At 59.7% G+C, this 22,009-nt stretch overlaps 9 protein-coding genes across 9 annotated transcripts; 3 read left to right on the top strand and 6 right to left on the bottom strand.

Moving 5' to 3' along the window:
- Window positions 1–13: 13 nt before the first annotated feature.
- On the top strand, window positions 14–967 carry CcaverHIS019_0208570 (uncharacterized protein; the record flags this gene model as incomplete). Its single annotated transcript, XM_060597916.1, has 3 exons — window positions 14–291; window positions 322–913; window positions 944–967. The coding sequence occupies 3 exons, from the start codon at window positions 14–16 to the stop codon at window positions 965–967; spliced, it is 894 nt and encodes a 297-aa protein (XP_060454761.1).
- A 168-nt stretch (window positions 968–1,135) lies between these two features.
- On the bottom strand, window positions 1,136–1,554 carry CcaverHIS019_0208560 (uncharacterized protein; the record flags this gene model as incomplete). Its single annotated transcript, XM_060597915.1, has 3 exons — window positions 1,136–1,208; window positions 1,316–1,461; window positions 1,540–1,554. 3 exons carry the CDS (start codon window positions 1,552–1,554, stop codon window positions 1,136–1,138), a joined length of 234 nt encoding a protein of 77 aa, XP_060454760.1.
- A 187-nt stretch (window positions 1,555–1,741) lies between these two features.
- Window positions 1,742–3,206, top strand: CAP1 (uncharacterized protein; the record flags this gene model as incomplete). Its single annotated transcript, XM_060597914.1, has 4 exons — window positions 1,742–1,818; window positions 1,852–1,865; window positions 1,896–2,023; window positions 2,055–3,206. 4 exons carry the CDS (start codon window positions 1,742–1,744, stop codon window positions 3,204–3,206), a joined length of 1,371 nt encoding a protein of 456 aa, XP_060454759.1.
- A 73-nt stretch (window positions 3,207–3,279) lies between these two features.
- CcaverHIS019_0208540 (uncharacterized protein) lies at window positions 3,280–8,258 on the bottom strand (the record flags this gene model as incomplete). Its single annotated transcript, XM_060597913.1, has 4 exons — window positions 3,280–3,448; window positions 3,483–3,756; window positions 4,132–6,279; window positions 6,314–8,258. 4 exons carry the CDS (start codon window positions 8,256–8,258, stop codon window positions 3,280–3,282), a joined length of 4,536 nt encoding a protein of 1,511 aa, XP_060454758.1.
- A 938-nt stretch (window positions 8,259–9,196) lies between these two features.
- On the bottom strand, window positions 9,197–10,625 carry CcaverHIS019_0208530 (uncharacterized protein; the record flags this gene model as incomplete). Its single annotated transcript, XM_060597911.1, has 3 exons — window positions 9,197–9,947; window positions 10,115–10,295; window positions 10,529–10,625. The coding sequence occupies 3 exons, from the start codon at window positions 10,623–10,625 to the stop codon at window positions 9,197–9,199; spliced, it is 1,029 nt and encodes a 342-aa protein (XP_060454757.1).
- A 519-nt stretch (window positions 10,626–11,144) lies between these two features.
- On the bottom strand, window positions 11,145–12,667 carry PRP46 (uncharacterized protein; the record flags this gene model as incomplete). The annotated part of the gene is made up of 4 exons (XM_060597910.1): window positions 11,145–11,237; window positions 11,296–11,503; window positions 11,536–12,035; window positions 12,071–12,667. 4 exons carry the CDS (start codon window positions 12,665–12,667, stop codon window positions 11,145–11,147), a joined length of 1,398 nt encoding a protein of 465 aa, XP_060454756.1.
- A 439-nt stretch (window positions 12,668–13,106) lies between these two features.
- On the bottom strand, window positions 13,107–19,145 carry CcaverHIS019_0208510 (uncharacterized protein; the record flags this gene model as incomplete). Its single annotated transcript, XM_060597909.1, has 11 exons — window positions 13,107–13,533; window positions 13,577–13,734; window positions 13,771–14,969; window positions 15,005–16,023; window positions 16,060–16,610; window positions 16,652–16,771; window positions 16,810–18,294; window positions 18,331–18,528; window positions 18,562–18,996; window positions 19,028–19,072; window positions 19,110–19,145. The coding sequence occupies 11 exons, from the start codon at window positions 19,143–19,145 to the stop codon at window positions 13,107–13,109; spliced, it is 5,673 nt and encodes a 1,890-aa protein (XP_060454755.1).
- A 384-nt stretch (window positions 19,146–19,529) lies between these two features.
- Window positions 19,530–20,869, top strand: CcaverHIS019_0208500 (uncharacterized protein; the record flags this gene model as incomplete). The annotated part of the gene is made up of 12 exons (XM_060597908.1): window positions 19,530–19,592; window positions 19,627–19,710; window positions 19,752–19,828; window positions 19,862–19,940; window positions 19,975–19,985; window positions 20,017–20,031; window positions 20,063–20,147; window positions 20,181–20,295; window positions 20,335–20,448; window positions 20,481–20,541; window positions 20,577–20,607; window positions 20,648–20,869. The coding sequence occupies 12 exons, from the start codon at window positions 19,530–19,532 to the stop codon at window positions 20,867–20,869; spliced, it is 957 nt and encodes a 318-aa protein (XP_060454754.1).
- Window positions 20,870–20,898: 29 nt separating this feature from the next.
- On the bottom strand, window positions 20,899–21,910 carry CcaverHIS019_0208490 (uncharacterized protein; the record flags this gene model as incomplete). Its single annotated transcript, XM_060597907.1, has 5 exons — window positions 20,899–20,985; window positions 21,020–21,239; window positions 21,312–21,750; window positions 21,794–21,845; window positions 21,881–21,910. The coding sequence occupies 5 exons, from the start codon at window positions 21,908–21,910 to the stop codon at window positions 20,899–20,901; spliced, it is 828 nt and encodes a 275-aa protein (XP_060454753.1).
- Between the last annotated feature and the right edge of the window lie 99 nt (window positions 21,911–22,009).

Below are 22,009 nucleotides of genomic sequence, written 5' to 3'. Positions count from 1 at the left end.
ACACCCACTCACCATGAACATCCTAACAGGCATGGCCCTCCGCGCGAGCGGCGGCGTAATCGCAGGCAAGCAAACAGTGACCACTGGCGCGACCTCCTGCTCTTCTATGCCCCTAGTCCTCCCTCAAGAACGATGGCACTCGGACGCGCCCTTTGTCCGCGCGTCATCCAAAGCCATTCCCCTTCATCCCGTGGATATGGCCCGCGCCATCGACTGCGTAAACCAAGCACTGGTGACCTCGCCGCAGATGACGGCAGTCAAGCTCGGCAGCATAGCCGCCGGACTCCTCGTGTAAGTCAACAAGAGGCGAGAATTGACAAGTCCCGGCCTGGGAACTGTCACTGCGGCGGCGGTCGGTACGGCCGCTCACATTGGGGGCGCGAGAGATCGCGTTAAAGCTGTCAAGGACGCACTTGAGAGTGCCAACCTCATTTTCGCGGTTGCTGGTCTACGCGCTTCGTACGTACCTGAGCGAGGGAGCTCACAAAGAATTCTGAGTACGGCACAACTACACGAGGTCCTTGGCATGCCTCCCCCGAATGCGGAGGAGCTACTGGCGTGCTTGGATGAGAACTCGTATCCCGACGAGGAGAAGAGGGACGAGCCGCCTGCGTACGAAGAGGTGGAGGGCATCACCAAGGACTGGCACGAGGGCAATGACAACCAGGACAAGAATAACGAGAAGAGCAGGCCCCTCCCACTCGGCCTGGACCGCCTGCGGCCTTACGCAGACCGCGTGCTCCCAGTCGACGTCTACCTCGGGCCCGCAAAGTATACCCACGAAGGGCGGACCGACGGACTCAGCACCTTGGCGGCACATGGCCAGAACGCGATGAGCAGTTGGAACGAGCGGCGCGGCGCACGGTCCAAGGGTGGGCGGAAACGCACGAAGCTCGTCGACGAGGCTATTTGGGTGAGTCGGGTGTGGGTGCGCTAATCCCAGTTGGTCGTTGCGTTCGCTGCGTGATTGTGTGTGTCTGCTATCAGCGGTAGGATCTGGTCCGTAGTGAAGGAGATCGATGTCAGTGCCGCAAAGTCGTAGAGCTGCGGAACGCGGAAGTATCCGGCGCGCAAATCCGCCCGATCCACCCGTAAGAGCTAACAACATAACATAAAACCCTGCTCGCGCGCAGACCTAAGCAGTGTAGTTGGGGAAGCACGCCGCAAAGCCCTGCTTGGAGTGTTTGGAGTCGACGTGCTGGTCGAGCCTGATGTCAGTTGCTGGTCTTGAATCTTTTCAGCCATCCATCAGGTGAATCCACCTTTTCTCCACCTTCCCTCTTCCCCTCTCCGCCCGCTGCGCCCGTTTACTCACATGGGCTTCTTGGCTGTGCTCTGGAACGCCTGCTTGCAGATGTTGCACTGGATCGACATGGCCGCCGCGTTCGACTTGAGCTGGGACGAGGGGCCCTTGCCCGCCTTGGCCGCGTTACGCTCACGCGCCTGTTGAGACTTTGCACCCTGGTGTGAGCTAGCTCTTACCTCTGACTTTTCGCAGCTCGAATGAATTCGAAATGCTAGCTGGGACAATGTACTCACGTTTCCGCCACCCATGATGATAGATTGAGATATTGTGTGGTTCCAGAAAAGTTGACGCGATCAAGCAATCCTTTTGAGGCGGACACGGCACCTTTGACAATCCAGGCACACCACGTGGCTCAGGGCAACGGGTCAAGCCAAAAGCCAAGAACAGCGTCACTCGTCATGTCAGTTGTCGACATCGTCCAACGCGCCAATTACCATGTCAGACCTCACCACAGAGGAGCGCATCAAGCTCGCAGTCTCGTTCATCGAGCAAAGCCCTCCGGGCGAAGTAAAGTACGTTCCTCTCCCAATAGAAGCTGACTTTAGCGATGTAGTGAATGGTACGCCCTATAGAGATTGAGCTCACCCAGCCATCCGTACCATCATTGGAGACGACGACGCGCTCATGCCTCACGCGGTACCCGCTTTACGCGCGTACAACCTCGCGCAGCTGCAGGTCGTCAACCACCCTGCCAGCGAGGGCGTCGACGCTCACTCCGTTAGTCCACCGCCTATATCTCTAATACCAGTCCCTCCTCTCAGACGCAACTCTCGTCCCAAACACCTCTCCCGAGCGGTTCTACGACCACGTCGCAGCCCGCACATTTATGTTTGACCACGTAACCCTCCTTCCTGGCGACTACCAACCCATCACCCTCCCCGAAGCGGACGAGGCCTTCCGCGCAGCCCTCGCCGACTCGCTGGGCAACTATGCGCGTAACCACTTTCCCTCGGGGCACGCCTCCGTGTCGACCGACCGGATTCCCCTGCCCGTCATCCAACCCGAGAGCGAGCAGACGGGCCGCAAGGAGGAGGAGTCGACCCCGCTCGTGGCCCGTACCCCTCTTCCCGAGGACGAGGTGGACGCCGAGGGCGGGATGCAGGCCCTCGAGGAGGAGGTTGAAGCTGTGAGCCGCGCGGACGAGATGGAGGAGATGGAGGATGAGGAGGTAGAGTCGGAGCGCGACATTCCCGGTCGCGTCGAGGATAACCCAACCCCGGAGGACGGGCCGCACGTTCCCCGTACCCAGGATGAGGTTGATGCCGAAGGCGGAATGGAGGCGCTCGATGAGGAGATCGACGAGGTTTCCGCCGAGCAAGCCAAACGCGATGAGAAGGAGACGGAGAAGGAGATGGAGAAGGAGACCGAGACCGAGACCGAGCAAGCCCTCACTGCCGACGATGCTGAGGACGCACGCGAGGCCGACGAGGCCTCGCCGGCAGCCGAGAGCTCACCCGTCCCCCCAGCGCCTGTCTACACCCCTCTTGAGAACCCCACTTTCACCCTCGAGATCGTCGGCAACCGCTTCAACCCGTCCAACTTCTGGACAGGGCGATGGCGCACCCGCTGGGTCGTTGATCGCGCGGCGAAGTCCGTCGCCGGTACTATCCGCGTCGACGTGCATTACTACGAACAGGGCAACGTGCAGCTTACGACGGAGCATCGCGCCTCGTTTGTGCTTCCCGAGGGCGAGGACGCCGTGCTCGCCAGTGCCATTGTTAGCAGCATCGCGCGCATCGAGACCGAGTACCAGCTTGAACTTGGAGTCGTGTACAGCGGCCTCGGAGACAAGGCGTTCCGTGCACTGCGCCGTGCGCTGCCCGTCACCCGCCAGCGGGTCGACTGGGACAAGGTGAGCGGGTACTCGATCGGCAGTGACCTCTCCAAGGCATTTGCTTAGTTGTAATCACAATGCATCATGTACATACGGGTATAGGCTCCTGTTATGCGGCAATTGTATGCCGTCTGCGGGTTTAGAGGTCGGCGGCTCCCTTTCGAAAATGGACCATCCCCACCATGTCTTGGTGGCGCGTCATGATGTGCGCAAGGATGTCGGCGTTGGAGGTGGAGGTAATCGGGAAGACCTTCGCTTCATCCTTGGACAAGAGAACGCCTTCCTTCTTCCTGGGCCGATACTCTAGTCTGACGCCAGCTTGTGCAATGAGGGACGACGTACTGGCAAAAGACGCACACACGGGTCCCGTCATCCTGGACTGGAACGTGCCAATTGAGACGAGGCCGATACATGCCTCCAACTGCGCGGTGTGCACGGTTGATACCATAAATGGCGCGGGGAGTCCGCGGTGCGGCTTCCTCGACCTCGACCTTGACCACTTCTGAGGAGCCAAGACGGTCTTGAGCGGCAGTGAAGAAACTTCGGATGTATGACACATCGTCATGGGTGGCGACAAGAGTCACACCGAGACCGTACCAAAGAGCGAGCTTTCCCGCTTTTGAGCGCAGTCGACTGATACTGCCGATAGTCTTCTGAGGCGGATGGGTATAAGTATGTGTAACAAGGGAGTCGGAGGTGACGGACGACATAGCCACGATGGTGAGGTTGAGCTCGATGATGAGTATAGGAAAGAGAATGCAAATGAGTACTGATGTACCCAGTTGCTTCTGAGCTTCTGACCATTACCACACTGTCAAACACGGCCATGAGACCGCCACACTCCTCTGCGGAAGACAGACATTATTATCAAGTTGAATTACATGCGTACAGACTTAACGTAAAAAGCATGATACCCAATCTACAGTCTCTAGATATTATGTATCACTGATGGGAGATAAACTCGTCCGCGATGGGCTAGCGGGAAGCTCACCGCTGCCGACGAGGTAGAAGACGACGAGCATGGAAATGATCGCAGCTACTATCGCCCATGCGAGGTAACCTCGCCCAAGAGCCCACGCCCACAGACGTTGTAGGCGGATGAAGTATGAAAGCACGATGAGGAACGCACGCGCGAGAAAGTCGGTGACCATGTCGAAACCCGGGAGGACCAGGACTGTCTCGAGAAACCCGCTGCTGACCAGCTGCGACTTGTTGCGTCTCTGTCTATAGGCCTCATCGATCTTCGCATTCGCGTCCTTGACCCAGTTGAGTACCGCGTCCTTCTGCGCAATGAAGCCGTTGATCGTCGCGTCCTTCTCCTGGATCTGGCGCGTGGCTGAAACACGTTGCTCCTCCATGTCGTGCAACGTCGTCTCGGCTTTCTGACACGACAGCTCGACGCGGCGGAAGGGGTTGATCAGCACGCCCAGAGTCGGGTCCAGCGTAGATCGCTTCGGCCAGGCCTGCAATCCATAGGCAAAGGACGGGAGACCTTGAGACGCAGCGGTGGAGGGTCCTGGGCGCAGGTGTCTGCGGATCGGCGAGCGGGGAGATACCCACCTGTTCCGGTCCGAGACATTCATGTCGGATTCCACGGCCAGTGGACTAAGTTGGTCCGCCGTCTCGTCGTCCGACGCCCGGCACTCGGGGCGACTCAGGTCCTCAAGGCCCTCGAACCGCACATCGACGTCCGCCGCCGTGCGGAACACTCCGCTGACGTCGTCGAGCTGGCCAAGGAAGTGCGTGATGGCGTTGTCCATGTTCGCCTCTGCCCTCTCGACTTCCACCAACTGCTGCTGCGCCTCCAGCAGGTTTCTTGGATCAGACGTGTCAGCGATGCGTACATACCTCTGGTGCTGTACGTAGATCTCGCTCTCGATAACTCTCCTTTCCTCCTCGGCCTGGAGTTCAAGCTCGGCCCGCTTGGACTTGACCGCCATGCTGCGCTCACGGGCCAAAGCTTGCTTGTTGTCGCCAGGCTGTTCCGCTCGTGCGAATAACGGGTTCGCGTCGTCGACTGTCGTTACCACGCGCCGAGGGGCCTTGTCGAATCCTCGAGGGGCGCGTCTGGGGAACCGTCGGCGAAACGGGTGGGCGTCTTCGTCCGATGTGACCGCCCAGTCACCGTTGTCATAGCGCTCGTGAGAGCGTCGTAGCCCTAACAGACCACGGCTGTCTCGCAGAGAGTGGGCATTCGTCAGTTGGTGCTGACCGTTGGCCGAACTGTTCACAGTCCATGACGGTGCTGTTACGCCGCGACGTTCGTCCTCGTTGTCTGTCATGACGGGGCCGGCGGTCATGGCATTAACGAGATTGCTCTTCACCCCCCGGCCGAGCGCGCGGAGCGTCTGGATCGGTCGCGGTGGGGGCAGTCCGCTGGTGCTGTGATGGCTGCGGTGCCGCGACATCCCCCGACGGCTCGCCATCCCGCCTGGAGAAGGCTCGAGAGACGCTCTTCTTGACAGGTCATCTGCGACCGAGTCGGTGAAGTCATCGGCGAATTCAACCGGCTGAGTGAGAGAAGGGGTTGACGGCGATACAAGGTGTGCGGGTACGATTGACGCGTCGTTCTCGTGGCCCGTGGCTGACTCCGTCGAAGGCATGGAGAGCTGGGCTTCGGACCCGATGGAGAACGACTGGGCTCTCTCGCGCGGAATGGGTTCAGGAGGAGGGATGCTCGGAGGGATGAAGAAGTCAACACGTCCCCCAGATTTGTTGTATCCCTGGATGTCATCGAGTGTGTACTGCCAGTTTCTGCCAGTATGCTGCTCAGGCTTCGAGGTGGCGGAAGCAATGGAGTGAGGCGGGAGAGGATATGCACTTCCCATATGTCTTGGAGAGAGCGAGCGCATGGCCTCTGATGCCGGGGAAACGGGGCCAGAAGGTCCACCGGGCCATAGCGGAGGTGAAGCGAGATGCGAAGAGTCGGCGGTTTCGCGCATCCACTTCTCACGTGCCTGCTGCTGGGCTTGGTTCTTTTGTTTCCAGCGCAGGATGGCCAGGAGGTTGAGCTTTGGAGGGTTCTCGAGTCCGTGATCGACGAGTGCATAGTACCCATCGAGGTGCACGGCGGCACGCTGGGCGCGTCGCTGTGAAACGGGATGCGCGTTGATGAGCAGTAAGGCCTTGTACCTTTGTTCTGCGGTCAGCGATGCCCAGGCAACTTTGCTCACCCTCCATCTGCTCTTCCTCGCGGCGTGCGAGCTCAGCCCGGCGCATCTCCGCGTCGCGATCACGTGTCCGGTCGTCCGACTCGGCGCGCTTCTTAACCGGCGGATGAGTGGCTTGCAAAAGTGGTAGTGTGGCAGGTGGCGGCGGCGAGATGTCACGCTTCCTTCCGCGTAGGCTAAATAGCCCGCTGATCCGCCGACGCGCTTTCTGGTCGTGCGTCCGGTCTTCCACCATCGGACTGAGTGACGCAAGCATGGGCGTCGCCTCGCCACCGTTGTTGGGGGTCGCTGTCGCGGTGCGGTCTACGTCAACACGCGTGTCAGTAACTTCGCCTGTGTCCTCGGGTACCAGTTCTTGCTCTTCGATGTCGTCGTCGTCGTCGTCGTCTTCTGGAAGGACAGCTGGTACGTGGTGGGTGAAGGGGATATGGCCACCGTCGCTGTCGAGCGTGACGGTGGAGAGGGCGCGTCGGCGTGTGTGATGGGGAGTGACGATGCGAAGGGGCGTTCCAGCCGCGGTGCTAGTGCCGACACTCGAGCTGATGGAAACGGAGCGGTCACGGCCAGCCCATTCGCCGTTAGTGAGGGCTGGAGGGGCAGTGACGAGGTAGGGACGGGAGAGTGGTGGAGGAGTGATGCCAAAGGAAGGAGGGTTTTGTAGGAAGGTGGATGAGGAAGTGGTTTGAGGGGTGGATGTTGGTTGTGGCTGTGACAGCGGGAGTTGTGGTGGATCGATCGAGGTGAATGAAGATTGTCGACGAGCGTGTTTGGTCATGCGAGCCTTTGCAGAGCTGAAGTCGTCGTCACCACCTAGCAAGTTCTCAATCTGGTCGGCAGACAGGACGATGGGGGGTTGTGGCCCGTGTCCCCACTTTGTGACGAGTGAGTTGCCCCGTTGCTGTTGTTCCATTTTCCGCTGATCCTCTCCTTCCCGGTCGTTCTCTCCTGCTCCTCCGCTCGGCTCCCGCGAACGCCCTCCACCACTGAAGCTGCGAGAGATGCGTGAAGGTATTTGTGAGAACAACATGGCTTCGCTGGGAGCACGCGACATTGAGTCTGTCGGGGTTCGACCACCGGCAGGAGAGCGAAGGGGTGAACCGGCGACGATGGGCCGGATGAAACGGGAAGTGCGGCGAGAAGAGGCCGGGGGAGTAGAGGGTGACCAGGATTCGTGAGGGCGTGGCGAAACCAGGAGGGACTGTGCGCGACGTCGCCCTCTTGCAGGTGCTGTCAAATGAGCCGAGTGATGGTTGAGCAGCGCAGAGCCTCGCAAGTGCCTCGGACTAGGCATTGCGCCGCCTGGTTCCAGGCCCTCCTTTGCTTCGCTCTTTGAGTCGCCGTCCGTGCTGCTCTCATACCCACCTGTGAGGATGGAGGGGCGGCGGGTGCTGGCGATCGACATGTGTCGCTTCTGAGGAGGAAGCGCTTCCGAACGGACTCGACGATCAATGTTTGACATTCGTCTCGCGATGCGCGGCGCAGGCGGACCAAGTCGGCTAGGCGAAAGTGGAGCAAGCGAACTCTGACCGGCGGGCGAAGCTACGCCCTCAAATCGTTCAGAAGGTCCAAGTCGCGGCGATTCAGAAAGGGGGGGAGAAGAAGCGTCGGTGACAATGACTCCTTTAGGGACTGACAGCGTCCCGACGTGGAGGGCGCGTACAGGCGTGAAGCGCTTGGTCCTCTCCGAGGGTTGAGGGACGTCCAACTCCTGGGCCCCTGTCCGTGCGTGGCCACCTCCGGCACCATTTCCGTTCAGTCCTGCGGAGTCTGCAGAGCCGTTCCCGTTGAGTGGCACGACCGAGATGGGCGAGGACCAAGGAGATGGGGCGGGTTGCGGCGGCATTGTGACGGGTGGGAGAATGGGTGAATTGACGGGTATCGGATCGAGCACCTCGGTGGCGACGGCGGGTGTCCCTGTAATAGCTATCGCAGCCCGCTCGTCGACCATGGTGTTGTTTCCTATGTGGACATTTGTGAGGGAGGAGGAGGCGCGAGGCGCTGCAAGTGACGGTGAGGGAGTGTGGGGTAACGTTTGAGGAAGGTTGGGGGGAGGAAGAGTCTCGGACAGAGTGTGTCAAGTGGATATCGTCAAGGAGATGCAAGAAGGAGGAAGGGAACGAGTGTGATGACGAGTAGTAGTAGTATTAGTGGTAGATGATTGTTTGAAAGGTAACGATGGGGAGTGTGTGATGGGATCTTTGAGTAATAGAGTGATTGCGAGCCCGTCGCCCCGTCGCCCATCGGGTACCATGGATAGGGCAAGTGGGGAGGAAGGTGGAGGTCAGTCACCCTTCATTGACACCTGACACATCACTCTAAAGGCCAAGGCGTCACATTAGTCTCACATTAGTCTCACATTAGTCTCACATTAGTCTCATATATCCGAAATTGAAATCCCGCAACAGTCCCAGTTCAGGCACCCCATTGACAGTTCGATCGCAAGTGCAACACAGAGAGAGGCTTGGGGCGTTACTACATGGGTTAGGATCAATATAGCAGTCAGATACACTCAGATACACCACAACCAACTAGCTAGTTCTTACATCAGATCTCGACAAACGTTGCCCACTTGTCCTGAAGATGCTCAAGATCCACCGTGGCTTACAAATCAAACTTGCAGGTGCCTCTCGTCGCTTGGTTCATTTGTTCCTTGGTTCCTTTGTTCCTTGGGCCGAGACCTATCCTGATCTGATCGCCAAGTCAAGACTCCTCTGTTCCGCCATATCCCATGTCACGCATGTGGCGCTGTGGCGGGCACTTAACAACGCGGCTGAATTATTTCAAACCTCACTACTCCTAGGATCTTACGTCGGTGATGGACAGCACGACCACGACCTGTAGCCCCCAAGAAACCAACTGCATATGCCGTATCATTACAAATCCGCATTACTTTGCGAGCGCCTGCTCGACCTCCCAGAACGCCTGGATCGCTGCGTCGGCCTTGAGCGCCTTGCCGGCCTCCTCACTCGTCTCGAGGATGGGGCGGCGGACGCGCGCGCACGGAACCCCAGAGTGCTGCTTGAGCCACCACTTGGTACCGGCGATGCCGGCGCGAGCGAACGCCGCGTCGGCCCCAGCACAGAGGTCCTGCAGGTGAAGAGCCTCCTGCTTCTCCTCCTTGGTGATCTCGTCCTTCTGCTCCTTGAGGGCGAGGGTCATCAGCTTGACAATGGACCGGGGGTAGATGTTGGCCAAGCCCATGATTGCGCCGTGGGCACGCCCAGCGCCGACAGTGGGGAGGAGGAAGTCGGCAAAGCCACCGAGGGTGACGAACTCGGGGGCGACGGCGGCAGCACGGGGGAATTTGGATAGGGCAGAGGGCTGAGTGCCGCCAGCGATGCGGGTGAGCTTGCCGACCGCACCGCAGGTGAGCTTGACACCACAGATGTTGGGGTTCTCGCGCGCAATCTCGACCACAGTGTCGCTGTCAATGTCGAGACCGCCAGCTGCGCCGGGGTAGTTGTAGATCATGACAGGGATGGGAGAGGCCGTAGCGACGTCGGCGAAGAACTGCTTGATGGCAGCCTTGGAGAGGGCGCCAGCAAAGTATCCAGGGGGGATAACAATGGCGACGTCGGCACCGGCGTCGGCGGCCGACTTGCAGAGGGCGATGGTCGCGCGGGTCGAGTTGCCGCCGCTGCTGTTAGCGCATGTTCTGGGAGGATGGGATTGGAGCAGCATTTGCCGCCCTCTCAAGGTGTTCGGTGGACATACGAACTAGTCGCAGAGGTCTGAATCCCTACGAGAGCGAGCGGGGTCGGCACCCATACCACCCACACCATCTCACGCCTGAAATCAACTCACGTCCCACCAATAATGACAGTGTCATGCAGCCCCGCGGCATCGAGCGCCTCACGCGCCGCGCGGATGAGGGTCGTCCGCTCCTCAGCAGTGAGGTGGTGCGCCTCGCCCATGCTCCCGTTAACGACAGGCTGCATGCCGACCTGCGCGAGCGCGACGACGTGGGACTGGAAGGTGGGGATGTCTGGGGTTAGCGGTGGGTGGGGGGAGGAGGGAGGGACGGGGGTGAAGGGAGGGTGGGGAGAGGGAGAGAGGCCACGGTCCGGGGTTGGCGCCGAGAAAGACGACGGATGTCGAATCCACGACCACCACAACTCATCCCTTGTGCACTCATCAACTCTCCCCCGCGTCTCCCCTCTTTACCTCTCCACTCTTTTCCCGTCCAGAACAACTCCGTCCAGACGCAGACAAACTCACCAAGCTCCTCGTTGTCGTTCATAAACGCCGGGATCGGTGCCCAAACCCCCGCGCGGAGCACGCGCTGGTGCTGTCCGTTTCCGTTAGGTGCGACCATTGTGTATGCGATGACAGAGATGGAGAGATGGAGCAGATGCGAGTGGAAGGAGATACAGAGGTTGTAAAGTCTTGTCATGGGAGGGCTATCTATATGCGCTCCATTGCTCCATTACGGGGATCCGGGCCGGGGTCCGGGACGGCGGTAATGCCGGGCCGCTGCCGGGCTCCCTCCCTGGCGGTGACTTTTCCTCACGCAAGTTGAACTGTATGTTAGGCTGTTGGGTCAGCAGGCCAGAGGCAAGTCTTTGTACCGAGCTCTTCGGTGATGAGGCACCGAGACGGATACGCAGGTCGTCAGTGTTCCGACTTACATCCGATCAGTGACACCCGCTCCAGATGTCCGCCACTCGGCTCCCCACGGCATCTTGCTTTACGTCAGGCGTCTGTTTGTTCCGTCCTTGCTTCCACAGCACAGCATACTGTTGTACATCTATTGCAGCACGTCTACACTCGTGGGCGACACAGGTCTCGTTAACGCCCTTTCCATCCACAACCACGGCATTTTTCCGCCTCTCTCTCACGCCAGCTCGCTGTAAATCTTGATGGTCTTGTCCGCGCCACCCGTGATCAGACGCGTGCCCGTCTGGTCGAATGCCGAGCAGAAGACGCCCTGGTGTCAGCTCGCCCAACACTTCCCAGCTGCTCTAGCCCCGTTGCGCGCGACTCACCGCCTCGGCATCCAGCGAACCCGGCTGCGGAATGTCCTGGAGGTGCTGGAATGGAAGGCCCGTCGCATAGTCCCACATTGTGAGCGTTCCGTTATCGCCGCCCGAGAAGAGCACGCCCTCGTCGTTGACAGCGAGCGTGTTGATGATCGCGTCGTGTCCAGTAAAGTTGTGCACAAACGAGCCCTCGGGACACTTCCACTTTTTGATGCTGGCGTTAGATGAGACAAGCTATAGACGTACTTGCTGCTCCCACTCGAACCGGTTGCGAACGAGTACTCAGACGGGTGGAGGGTGACGGCGCGCACAGCCTTCTTGTGGTGCGTGAGCGTCGTCATGCTCTTCCCCGCGGCCAGGTCCCACAGCCGCACAGTGCTGTCCATCGATCCCGAGATGATCTGCGGGTCACTCGCCTGACACTTTAAGCTTGCGACTGTGGACTTGTGCCCCGTGAGCGTGAAGATGTTTGCACGCGAACGCATGTCCCACACGCGAACACTTGCGTCACGACCACCCGTCGCGAGAATGTCCAGCGTCGGGTGCACGTCGAGGGTGTACACGCCGGAAAAGTGGCCGTGGTAGTGCCGGATGACCTTGTTCGTCTCGAGATCCCAGCACTTGACCATCTTGTCCTCGCCGCATGAGAACAGGTACGGGTGCCGGTCAGACACGGCGAGGCCGCGGATCGTCGAGATATGGCCTGTGAGCGAGAGCTTGAGCTCGCCGCTGGCCAGGTCCCAGATCTGGCATCAGCACCTTTAGACTTGCCTTGGCCTACCTTGATAACACGATCGCCGGCACCCGTCGCAAACCACTTGTTCCCGGGATCGACTGCCACCGCCCGCACCCATCCCATATGTCCCGAGATGACCTTTGACAACTTCCACTGCGGATGGTACACGGGCTTGACCTCACGCGCCTCCTTCTTGCGCATGAGAGCCTGCGAGAGGCGGGACGACGCAGCGCCTCCCTCGGCACCGAAGCCCTGCTGGTGCCGGAACTTGACGAGGGACCGAGGTGCCCCCTGGCCACCGGCAGCACCCGCACCAGCATCCACGGACGATGCTTCTGGTGCTTCTGGGCCCGCAATAAGCTTGACGCCGGGCCCGGCAGTGGCAGGATTAGCGGGTTGCGCGGGCTGCTTCGGCCCCGCGCCCGCACCCGCCAGAACTGCAGGAAGTGTCTGAACGTCCCGGTACTCTGTTGCGAGCTTGGTCGCGAGCTTGGCTTTCGCTGCGCGCTCGAGGCCGTCGTCGAGGTTGTACGGCCCGTAGACTAGACGAGTGCGCTTGGCACCACGCTTGACCAGGTCCGAGAGGGGTGGGAGAGCACCCAGGCTGGATGGGCCGGCTTCTGGCTGCGCAGTATCGGTCATTGGGGGGTCCTTGGGTTTCCGTTGCGTGGATGACGAAGTGATGGAGTGGGCCTTGTTGATGCAAGGTTGGTGGCCAAAGTCGAGGTGAGTCGCGTGGAATATTCGGCAACATTTTCGGGTTAACTCCCAGGTGGAGGTCGTCCGCCGCTACCACTCTGCTCATTCTCTCTTCCAATCCTATTCTTGTTGCTACATCCCAATGCATGATATCAGTGCGCGGGTAGTACATACACCATCGTCGGGTCTGCTCTTTTAGAATTATTCGTAATGCTGCGGCCTCCCAAGGTCCCCCACGCCAGCATCGTCCGCCTCTCCAGTGACTCCTGGGCATCTGCCTCCCCACCCTCATCACAGATGACTTGGCTCATACTTGACTTGCTCGTTCTCGCTTGGTTCGTGAAGAACACGGAATCTGCCCTCGCTCGGTGCGGGCTCGCGCCTACGCCTCCATCTTCCCCCGCTGTGCCTTCCACCACTGTCCAAACTGGTTCGCTAAGTCCGTAATTGGGCCCTCGCCGTTGAACACACGTGCGTTCTCGAGCATGAGCTCAAAATCATCGTCGACCTGCCGCGCCTGCTGGTACTTGCCGCGCTCGAGATTCGCGCGGATTAAGCTGAGATCTCGCGCCTCCTCCTGCGGAATTATCTCAAAGTACTGCGGAATGCCGAGCTTGACAGGGTCGACGGGCTCTCGGAAGATGAACGACACTTGCTCCTTGAATGCACGGTTGAGTGCCGTAAGCATCAGCTTGCGTTCATCCGGCGTCATGCGGGGGTTGACTGCGCGCGCCCACTCTTTCCAGAACAGCTCCTCGTTCTTCGCTGCCATGTCCGTGATCGGGCCAGGGGGATTGAACTGTCGGCAACTGACGTTAGCGAAAGGTATATGGAAGGGGTAAGACGACGTACTTCGCGAAGATCAACTCGATCTCCTTGGCCATATCTCCCATCGTGCGGTACCTCTTCCCATCGATCTTCTTCATGATCGACTGGTAGTCCGAAGGATGCTTGATCTCCTCGTAGTAGGTTGGGCAGCCGTCGAGCACAGGGTCGACGGGTCTAAGGAACTGCTGTCAGCTGAGGCAATCCAGAAAAGAGCTCACGTATAAAGCCGCAGGGTCCTTGATGAGCGCCTGTACCATGGCCTTGGCGCGCTTCTGCCTGAACGGCATAGTGTTCCCCACCGTCGGGGCCAGGTCCGCGGGAGGCTTAGGCCACCGTACCGGTAGCGGCAGGTACGCCATACTTGCGACAGGCGCGGGAGGGACAGGAGACACGCGGGTCGGCGCCGGTGCAGCAGTGGTACGCGCCACAACTGGTTGCGCGGGCACGGGCCCTGACATTAACGAGTCGATTGGCGGAGGAGGAGAGAAGACGGGCACGCCGGGGGGGCGGGCAGGCGAAAGCGTCCGTTCCCGTGGCTTCTCTTTGGCCTTCTTCTCGGGCTTCTTGAGTGCCTCGCGGAACTCTGCAGTGGGATTCGGCGCCCTGGAACTTTCGCCCCGCTTGCCATCCGAGCTGCGCGGCTTATAGGCGTCGATGCGCGGCTTGGAGGGCTCGCCAGCCCGCTTCCCGTCCCACTCGGCGCTACGTTCCCGCTCCTTCCTTTTGCTCTCTGCAACCTTGTGCCTCGCGCTCTCAACAGACAGCTTCGACGAACTGGCGATGGCGACAGTGGCCTTGAGGCCGCTCGAGCCTGGCTTTGTCTTGTCACCCTTGTCACGGGGGACAAACGAAGGGCTCTGGCCGCGGGGCACGAACGCAGGACTCTTGTCGCGAGGCACGAACGCAGGACTGCCAGCCATTGAGGCAGGACCGGACGATGAGCCGCCAGACGATGGCGCCTTCGGCTTGGCGCTCAACTTTATCTTCTTCGTGGGCGGAGGAGAGTTACCAAGCAAGTCCTCCAACTCGTCGTCTGGCGAGGAGCGCTGGCGCGACTTGGGCTGTTTGGGCTGTTTGGGGGCCTTTGACGGCCCAGGTGCAGTGCCCTCCAGCAAGTCGAGCTCGGCGCCGAGGAGGTCGTCAACCATGGACACCTTCTTCTTCTTCGCCGGCTTCTCCTTCTCCTTCGGAGGTGGAGGTGCTGCCTTCTTCGGGACGGGAGGCGGCGCCATCTGTGCGGGGCCAGTGACAATCGTTACCGTCTTTGCTTGTTTCAACTTGATCTTCGGGCCGTTGGCTACCGGTACCGGCGGTGGCGGCATGAGCTGGGGCACCCCTGCAGGTGGCGGCCTCGGTGAGGCAGGTCCCGAGTCGATACCGCTGGAAGCGTTCAGCGTTCTCTCCGTCTTCTTCCACACTAACGTCAGCCACAGCCACTCCGGCATAACTTACGTCGATCGAACATGACCTCGAACGCTTCTCCAGCCTTGCGGACCGGCGAGCCAACAGGGTTGTACAGGTAGCAGTTCGAGACAATAAGACGGATGTCGTCCTCAAACTCCTTGCGTGTCGCGTACTGACCGCCCTCGAACTTGGCACTGGCACTCATCAGGTCCATGGGACGTTTGATGATCGAGGTGTAATCTGGAGCGTGGTCGCGTACGGGGTCAACCGGATGTCGGAAGAATAGTGAGCGCTTGTCGGCCTGCAGCTTGGCCATGACGTGCGTAACGACCTTAAAGTCGTCGTCAGACAGGCCTGCCGTCTGCGCCTTCGGAACGTTCTTCTTCTTCTTCTTCTTGTCCTTTGGCGGACCAGAGTTGTTGAGAACAAGCTTTATAGGCGCAGCTGCCGCTGCCGGAGGGCTTGCCGCATCGGCTGGAGGGGCCCGCGGGAAGCCGTAGTCCGAGGTGTCGCCAGGACCGCGCGGGTCGACTGGCGTGGAGGAGGGAGTCATGCTAAAGCGGATTTTGGGGGCGGCCGCTGCAGGCGATTCTGTGACAGGCGTCTGGAGCTTGATTATCGCTCCCGGCTTGGGTTCCGCCGTCGTGAGACTGATAATCTCGGCAGCCTTGATCAGCGCGAAGAGGATCTCGCGGTCCGTCCCAGTGAACGAGACCGTCAGGGCTTCCAGCAGTTCGTGTCGCAGTTCGGGCTTGGAGTTGAACTCCTTGCGGACAGCCTTCACGATCTTGGCCTGTTCCTGGTCTCGCTCCTTCTCACGCTGCTCCAAATTGTCCGTGACCTCGACAATGCCACCCGGAGTGACGCTCATGTGCACCTCGCCGACGGCGAGCGTCATGAGGATCGACTCGGAGAAGGCACGCGCGACATGCCTGCGCACGGTGAGCGAGTAGTCGTGCCGGATCACGTGGAAGAGATACTGCGCTAGCGGCTGACTGCGGCCCGGCGACTTGCACAGAAGAAGGCAATCGAACGCCATGAGGCGTAGCGGCTCGTAGTTGCCCTCACTGGGAGAATTAGCGACCATCGTGGATGTAACTCACCGAGTGTAGTGTAAGAACATGCGGGGGTCGTTGGTCCTCTGCCCAACCAGTATGGACTTCATCTGAGCCTGCAGTCCAGCCAGTGTCACGACGTTGTGGTAGCTGGGTACAAGGCGGTCCACTGTAATCGCTCTCTCGTTGGCGTCCATGGCATCACGCAACAACTGTGCGTCGACCTCCTTGTCGTGATCCGTCATATTCGTAGCAGCGTTGGTGCCAGCAGAGAACGCAGAGCCGATCGCGCTGATCACCGTGGCGACGTAGTGCGAGTCCGAGTACTCGTTCAAGCTGTTATCGTTCTGCTGCAGTAGTTCGAGGAGGAGTCGCCTTACATGCCGCCAGACTGTGCGGGGTTGCTGATCTCGCATCTCACACATCGCAGTGATCATGCACTTCTTCAGGAAGTACTGGGCGAAGTTGGAGAAGTCGTTCGGGAGAGGGTAAACTGGAGCCAACGTCGGATCCTCTTCGTCTGTCGGTTGACAGTAGAACGTGTGGAACAGCTTCATGAGACAAAAGCCACCCATGTAGTCCGCCTCAGCAGTGTTGTACTGCGGTCAGTCTTGCAATGGCAACATATTAGGAGACTCACAGCAACAAGAGCACGCGCTGCCTCCATGCGCACGCGGTAGAAGTAATTTTCCACCAATACTGTGCGCGCAAGCTCACTGGCGATCACTGGTGACGAGGCGTGTGACATTGACTGGATGGCCTGGTCGGATTAGCACTCCTTCGAACATCGTAACCCACCTGCAGCTGTGCGACGACATCCCGGTCCCCCTGGAGCTGGGAAATCCAGAACCAAGGCTTCTCATGGATCTCAAACTTGGCGAGCCATTCCAAGTCCGGGTCGACCCGGATCCACTCGTACCCGCCTCCCTCACCCAACATGGCCTGCGCTTCCTCCTCGCTCCAGTCGTGCACGCGCCACCTGCGTTGCTCTTCCTCGTCCTCCCACGGAGGGTACGCGAAGACCTCGCCGCGGTCCAAGTCACGCAGCTCGGCCTCCTGATCCTCGTCGTTGTCGTCCGCTTGAGCGAGCGCGTCCTGCAACTTGGAGAAACGCGCAGCAACGTGCCCACTTCGCCTTGTACGCTTGTACTTGGTGTTGAAGGGCAGAGGGAAGGTCTTCTTGTTCGTCTTCAGGTCGACGAGATGCTCAAACGGCGCGCCGTCCGCTTCGTGGATGCGCACGGTCAAACTCCCCTCGAAGAAGGGTGTTGGCCGCCTGCTTGTGAGCATCTTTTCCTTGCCCTTCGGATCCAACGCGTCCGCCGCCGCCAGCGCGGGTTGGCTCTGCTCGACTGTAAACTCGACGAGGAACTTCTTGCGAATGAAGTTGGTCCGGATCGAGATGACCGGGCAGCCACTCCCATAGACCCACTGGTCTGCGAAGGTGAGAAGGTCCATGCCGCTGACTTTGCGGCACAACCGGAAGAAGTAGGATGTGGAGAGCATGTTGTTTGGTAACTCGTCCGACAGCGAGGCGAGGAAGATGCGGGGGATGACGCGCGACAGGCCTAAGTTCGTGCCCGACTTGGCGATGTGGCGGTCAAGGATGTAGAGGACAAGCGGCGCCTTGAGGCTCATGAAGGTAGACTGCTGCGCGGAGGGAGGGTCAATGGCACCAGGCATACATAGAGGCAGCTGGTCACCCTGGTCCTCGATCGCGCAGCGGTCCATGTCCTTCTTCAATCGGAATCTGTACTCGTTGTTGCCGAGAAGATGCCGGATGAAGAGGGAGTGGAGATACAGTGCGAGACCGGTGATGAGCCAGGTATCCGAGAGAGTGCGCTGGATGATGTTGACACCAACCCATTGTTGGATGAGCGCGAGTGAGAGATGCTGCCGCGTTTCGATCGCCTGGTCAATAACGTTCGCTGGGTGGAGAAGGTCAGACGAGAAGACGCCCATCGTGACTGCCACTGAACTCTGCGCACGCGGGTTCGAGACGAACACCATCTTGTACGCCGAAAAGGGGAATGAGCCAAACTCGGAGCCGTAGAAGCACATCGCTCTGGGGAGGAAGGACGTCGACGTCGAGAGCTCGTCGAGCTGTCCAGGCAAGCAGAAGCCGAGAATCGGCTTCTGCGACTCGCTCCCAGTGAGCCCCTGGATGACGGGAACCTGGAGCATCTCGAACGGGCCGGCCGCAAACGTAATGTGCTGCACGGACGCGGGCGTGGTCTGTATGTAGTAGAAGATGACCTTATGCGGGTCGTGCGGGTGGGTCGACTGATATCAGCTGCGAGGGACCACTCCAAAGCTTACCTGTGCTTCCAGCTCGCCGCTGGCAACGACCAGGGTAGGAAAAGCATCGTTGTCACCACGCGGTTCCCCGCCCTCGATGTAGCGCGGCACGATGAACTCGAGCTCCCACGTACAGCGCTCCCACAAGCTGTCGACACACGGTGTCCATATCCGCGCGGCGTCAGACGTAGTGGGCGAGAGAAACATGTGAGGAATTTGCTACTGTCAGCGCCACCAACTGACTTGACTCACCGACTCGTCGCCGCCATCACCTGGGCGCCGAAAAACGATGCCCTCCGTGACCTCGCCGCCAACGACCAGGCTGTAGTCGATCTGGATTTGGATTGGAGCCAACTTGACAGTGACACCATCGCCCTGCGGTCCCTCAACTAGCCGAACCCATCCGTGTGACACAGAAATGGCGAGCTCGCCCTCTTCCTTCTCGCCGAGCGCAGCCCACGTCTTGCGCTTGATCTCCTGATGGCTCTTGAGGTCGATCGGTGGTTCGCGCACCGGCAACGGCTGGAACGGGTTTACGACGTTGAAAGTCGCTGGAGTGGGGAGGAGCGGGTCTGCCTCGGTCGGGCTCGAGAGGGTTACGGCGCCAATGTGGAGGAGCGGCGACGCGTGCAGGAACACGGTGCGCAATTGGGGGTTGGTCGGCTGGATCGTGAGGTGCGCAGTGCACTGCTGTCAGCTGGCTATGGAGACGACGTACGTAAAGCGCCCCGGCAAAGTCGACCTCAATGACATTGCGCTGATGCTGCGTGAAGAGTCAGTAAGGAAGGTGTGTGTTAGACGTATAATGTGAAGCCCCGGCCGCCGTCGTCGGCCATCTTGCTCGCTCCCGCTCCTCGGCGGGTAAATGAATTCGTGCGCGCGAGATCCCGGCGTACAGTCGGTTCGTGGTTGTTTGAGTGTGATAGGAGGGTGTTGTGTCGTGGATGCGTGGATGGAAGGGTTGATGGAGATGGTTAGCGTGAGTGTTGACTTGGAATGTGACTAAGAGTGAGAGACAACATCCTAAGTCGAGTTGGGTGGCAATCTGGCGGGATCAATTACACTACGGCGTGCCTAAAGGGTGACTCTGTTAAATAGGCTCATGTGGGCGAATGTTGAGCCCCGCATACATGTTGATCCAACCACTCCTCCACCAGTGCACAGACATTGGCGCCTGTTCCCCTCTTCCGCCCACTGTTACTCTTCTCTGCTGAATAACCATGTCCGACGACCAGCAGTACTACGAACAACTCTTCGAGTTCGCATACGGCGTCGTGGAGCAGGTCAGCTGCGGTTGCTGCGGCTAGCTGACATCAGGCGTCCAAGCTCATCCTGGAAGGTGCCGCCGCGCGTTGGAAGCTCGCTGGGGACGATTACGAGGTCAAGAAGAACCCCGTCGACGTGAGTCGGCTACATTAGTTCCGCGCGGTAGCTGAAATTAGCTGGTCACGGAGACAGACCAGGCGGTGGAAGAGTTCATCAAGAGCGCCATCGCGGAACGCTACCCTGACCACAAGTTGTGAGCTTTGTCGAGTCTCGAAGCTGACACAAGCATCGGCGAGGAGTCGAGCGAGGGGAAAGACAAGCCAGTACTGACGGACGCGTATACATGGGTCGTGGACCCGATTGATGTGAGCTGGTATGATATTGACGAGCTGAGAGCAGGGCACGATGAAGTGAGTCACCTTCCTTCTACGCTGACACCAGCTTCATCCATGCCAAGTGAGCTCACATGCTGATAGAGCTGACCCAGTCCCAACGTCGGCTGCTCTATAGGTGTTACGCACAACTCGCGCCCCGTCGTCGGCGTGATCGCGTTGCCGTTCCTCGGACGCATTGTGAGCTCAATCATACCCGCGAGCTGACAGCAGTACTCCGCCCGCGAGGGCGGTGGCGCGTTCATGAACCGCACGATCCCCCTTCCGCTGACGGGTGGCATCCCGCAGCCGCTCACGCAGCTGAGTCATTGCATGATCGCGGCAGAGTGTACGTCCAGCTAAACTCCCTTGAAGAAGCTGACCGCAGGGGGCTCTGACCGCCGTCCGGACACTATCGACGTCAAGCTGCCCAATTTCCGGCGGTTGAATGGTGACCCGAGCAAGGGGATCCCGGACGGTGTCATGGTGCACGCGCTAAGGAGTGCGTCAGTTAGTACTGGGAGCTGACGGCAGCGACTGGGGCCACGACGATCAACCTCGCCCATGTCGCGGCGGGCGAGTTGGACATGAGCTGGTTAGTTGTCTGCCGGGTTCTGCAACTAACCCCAGGGACGCTGGGTGCTGGGCCTGGGACGTGACGGTAGGTCATCTCATCTTTGCAAATCCCGAGCTGACGCCAGGCCGCCGCCATCATCCTCAAGGAAACAGGTGCCTTCCTCCAAGGTGGCAAGGAGGAATTTGCACGCGATGCACCTATCGGCGACGTCCTCATGTGCCGACGATACGTGGCCGTGCGTGCTGTCGCGCCGACCGCGACAGAGAGTGCAGAGGAGATTCAGCGACGCCTCTCGCGCGAGTTGTACGGCGTCGTCGACGAGTGGACGACGCCCAGCATGCTGTAGTAGAATACATGGTATCTCCTCAGTCCAATCTACAGGAAGTCGGCCGCCGCCTTGCGCTTCTGTCCCGTCTCGCCCTCCGTATACCTGTACTTCGGGAGCTGCGCACGCAGCTCGGCCTGGTGTCAGCTTTAGAGGACCATCAATGCTCACCGGAGTGTGGTCGTTGTCTGGCCAGAACACGCCGTCTTTTGGTGTGACGGTCGTCGGCTGGGCGGACTGGGTCTGGGGAACAAAGGTTGGTGGTGGTGCTCCAGTGTGTCGGGGAGGGAACGGCGGGATTGGTCCTCCTGGAGGCATACCCACACCGGGAGGCGGAAACGGTGGTGGTGCGCCGGACATAAATGGTGGGCGTCCCGGGAAGGGGGGTGGACTGGTGTGAGCTGGTTTGTCGCGCCATCTCTCGGCTGCATATCTCGCTTTGTGTGGCAGCCAAGGTACTCACGCTCCGTGGGGGAAAGTTGGCATGCCGGGAGGGGGAAATGGAGGGGGAACGACAGGAGGAGGCGCGCCGGCATTCTTGTTGGCCAAGCGACGCGCAGCCATGAGCGCCTTGTGTTGCGCAAGCGCCGCCATCAGGTCCGCCTCGGGGATGACAGTGTATTGGTGCCTGGGACGCTTGCGCTCCGCCTGCTGAACCAGAGCCGCAGCACCAGCCTCCTGCTCTTTGCGCGCCTTCCACTCGGCCAGCGCATTCGTCGGCACACCCTCCATCCCGAAGATCTCGATGTCGTACCCATCACGCCCGGGAAGGGTGTTGGTAAGCGGTTCGGGCTCGGACTTGTGCACCTGCTGCGAGTGGACCATAAGACCTCCGGCCGTATTGAGCTTGCGGGGGCACAGCTGACATTTGAAGTGCTTCGACTTCTGGTGTTGCAGCAGAACTGGGGTTAGTCATCGGTGGAGGAAGGTGAAGGAGGCGCGCACCCTTGTCATCCTCAAACTCGCGCTCGCAGTACCAGCACCACGGCTTGAGTACCTGGTGTCAGCTTCATTGTTGAGGTAAAAGCTTACAAAAACCTGCGTCCTCTTCTTCTTTCCCATGTTAACGGATGGTGTTGTTGATGGCGCTGTATCTCGAAGTTCAAGGTTGGATGGAAGTAGTGACGCCCCCAAGTCAGTCAAGCACGCGGCAATATTTGG

Source organism: Cutaneotrichosporon cavernicola (assembly GCF_030864355.1).
Source record: "Cutaneotrichosporon cavernicola HIS019 DNA, chromosome: 2".
In the NCBI taxonomy this organism is placed as follows: domain Eukaryota; kingdom Fungi; phylum Basidiomycota; class Tremellomycetes; order Trichosporonales; family Trichosporonaceae; genus Cutaneotrichosporon; species Cutaneotrichosporon cavernicola.
Note: the sequence above shows the minus strand (reverse complement) of the source record. Positions and strands in the feature narration are given on the sequence as shown.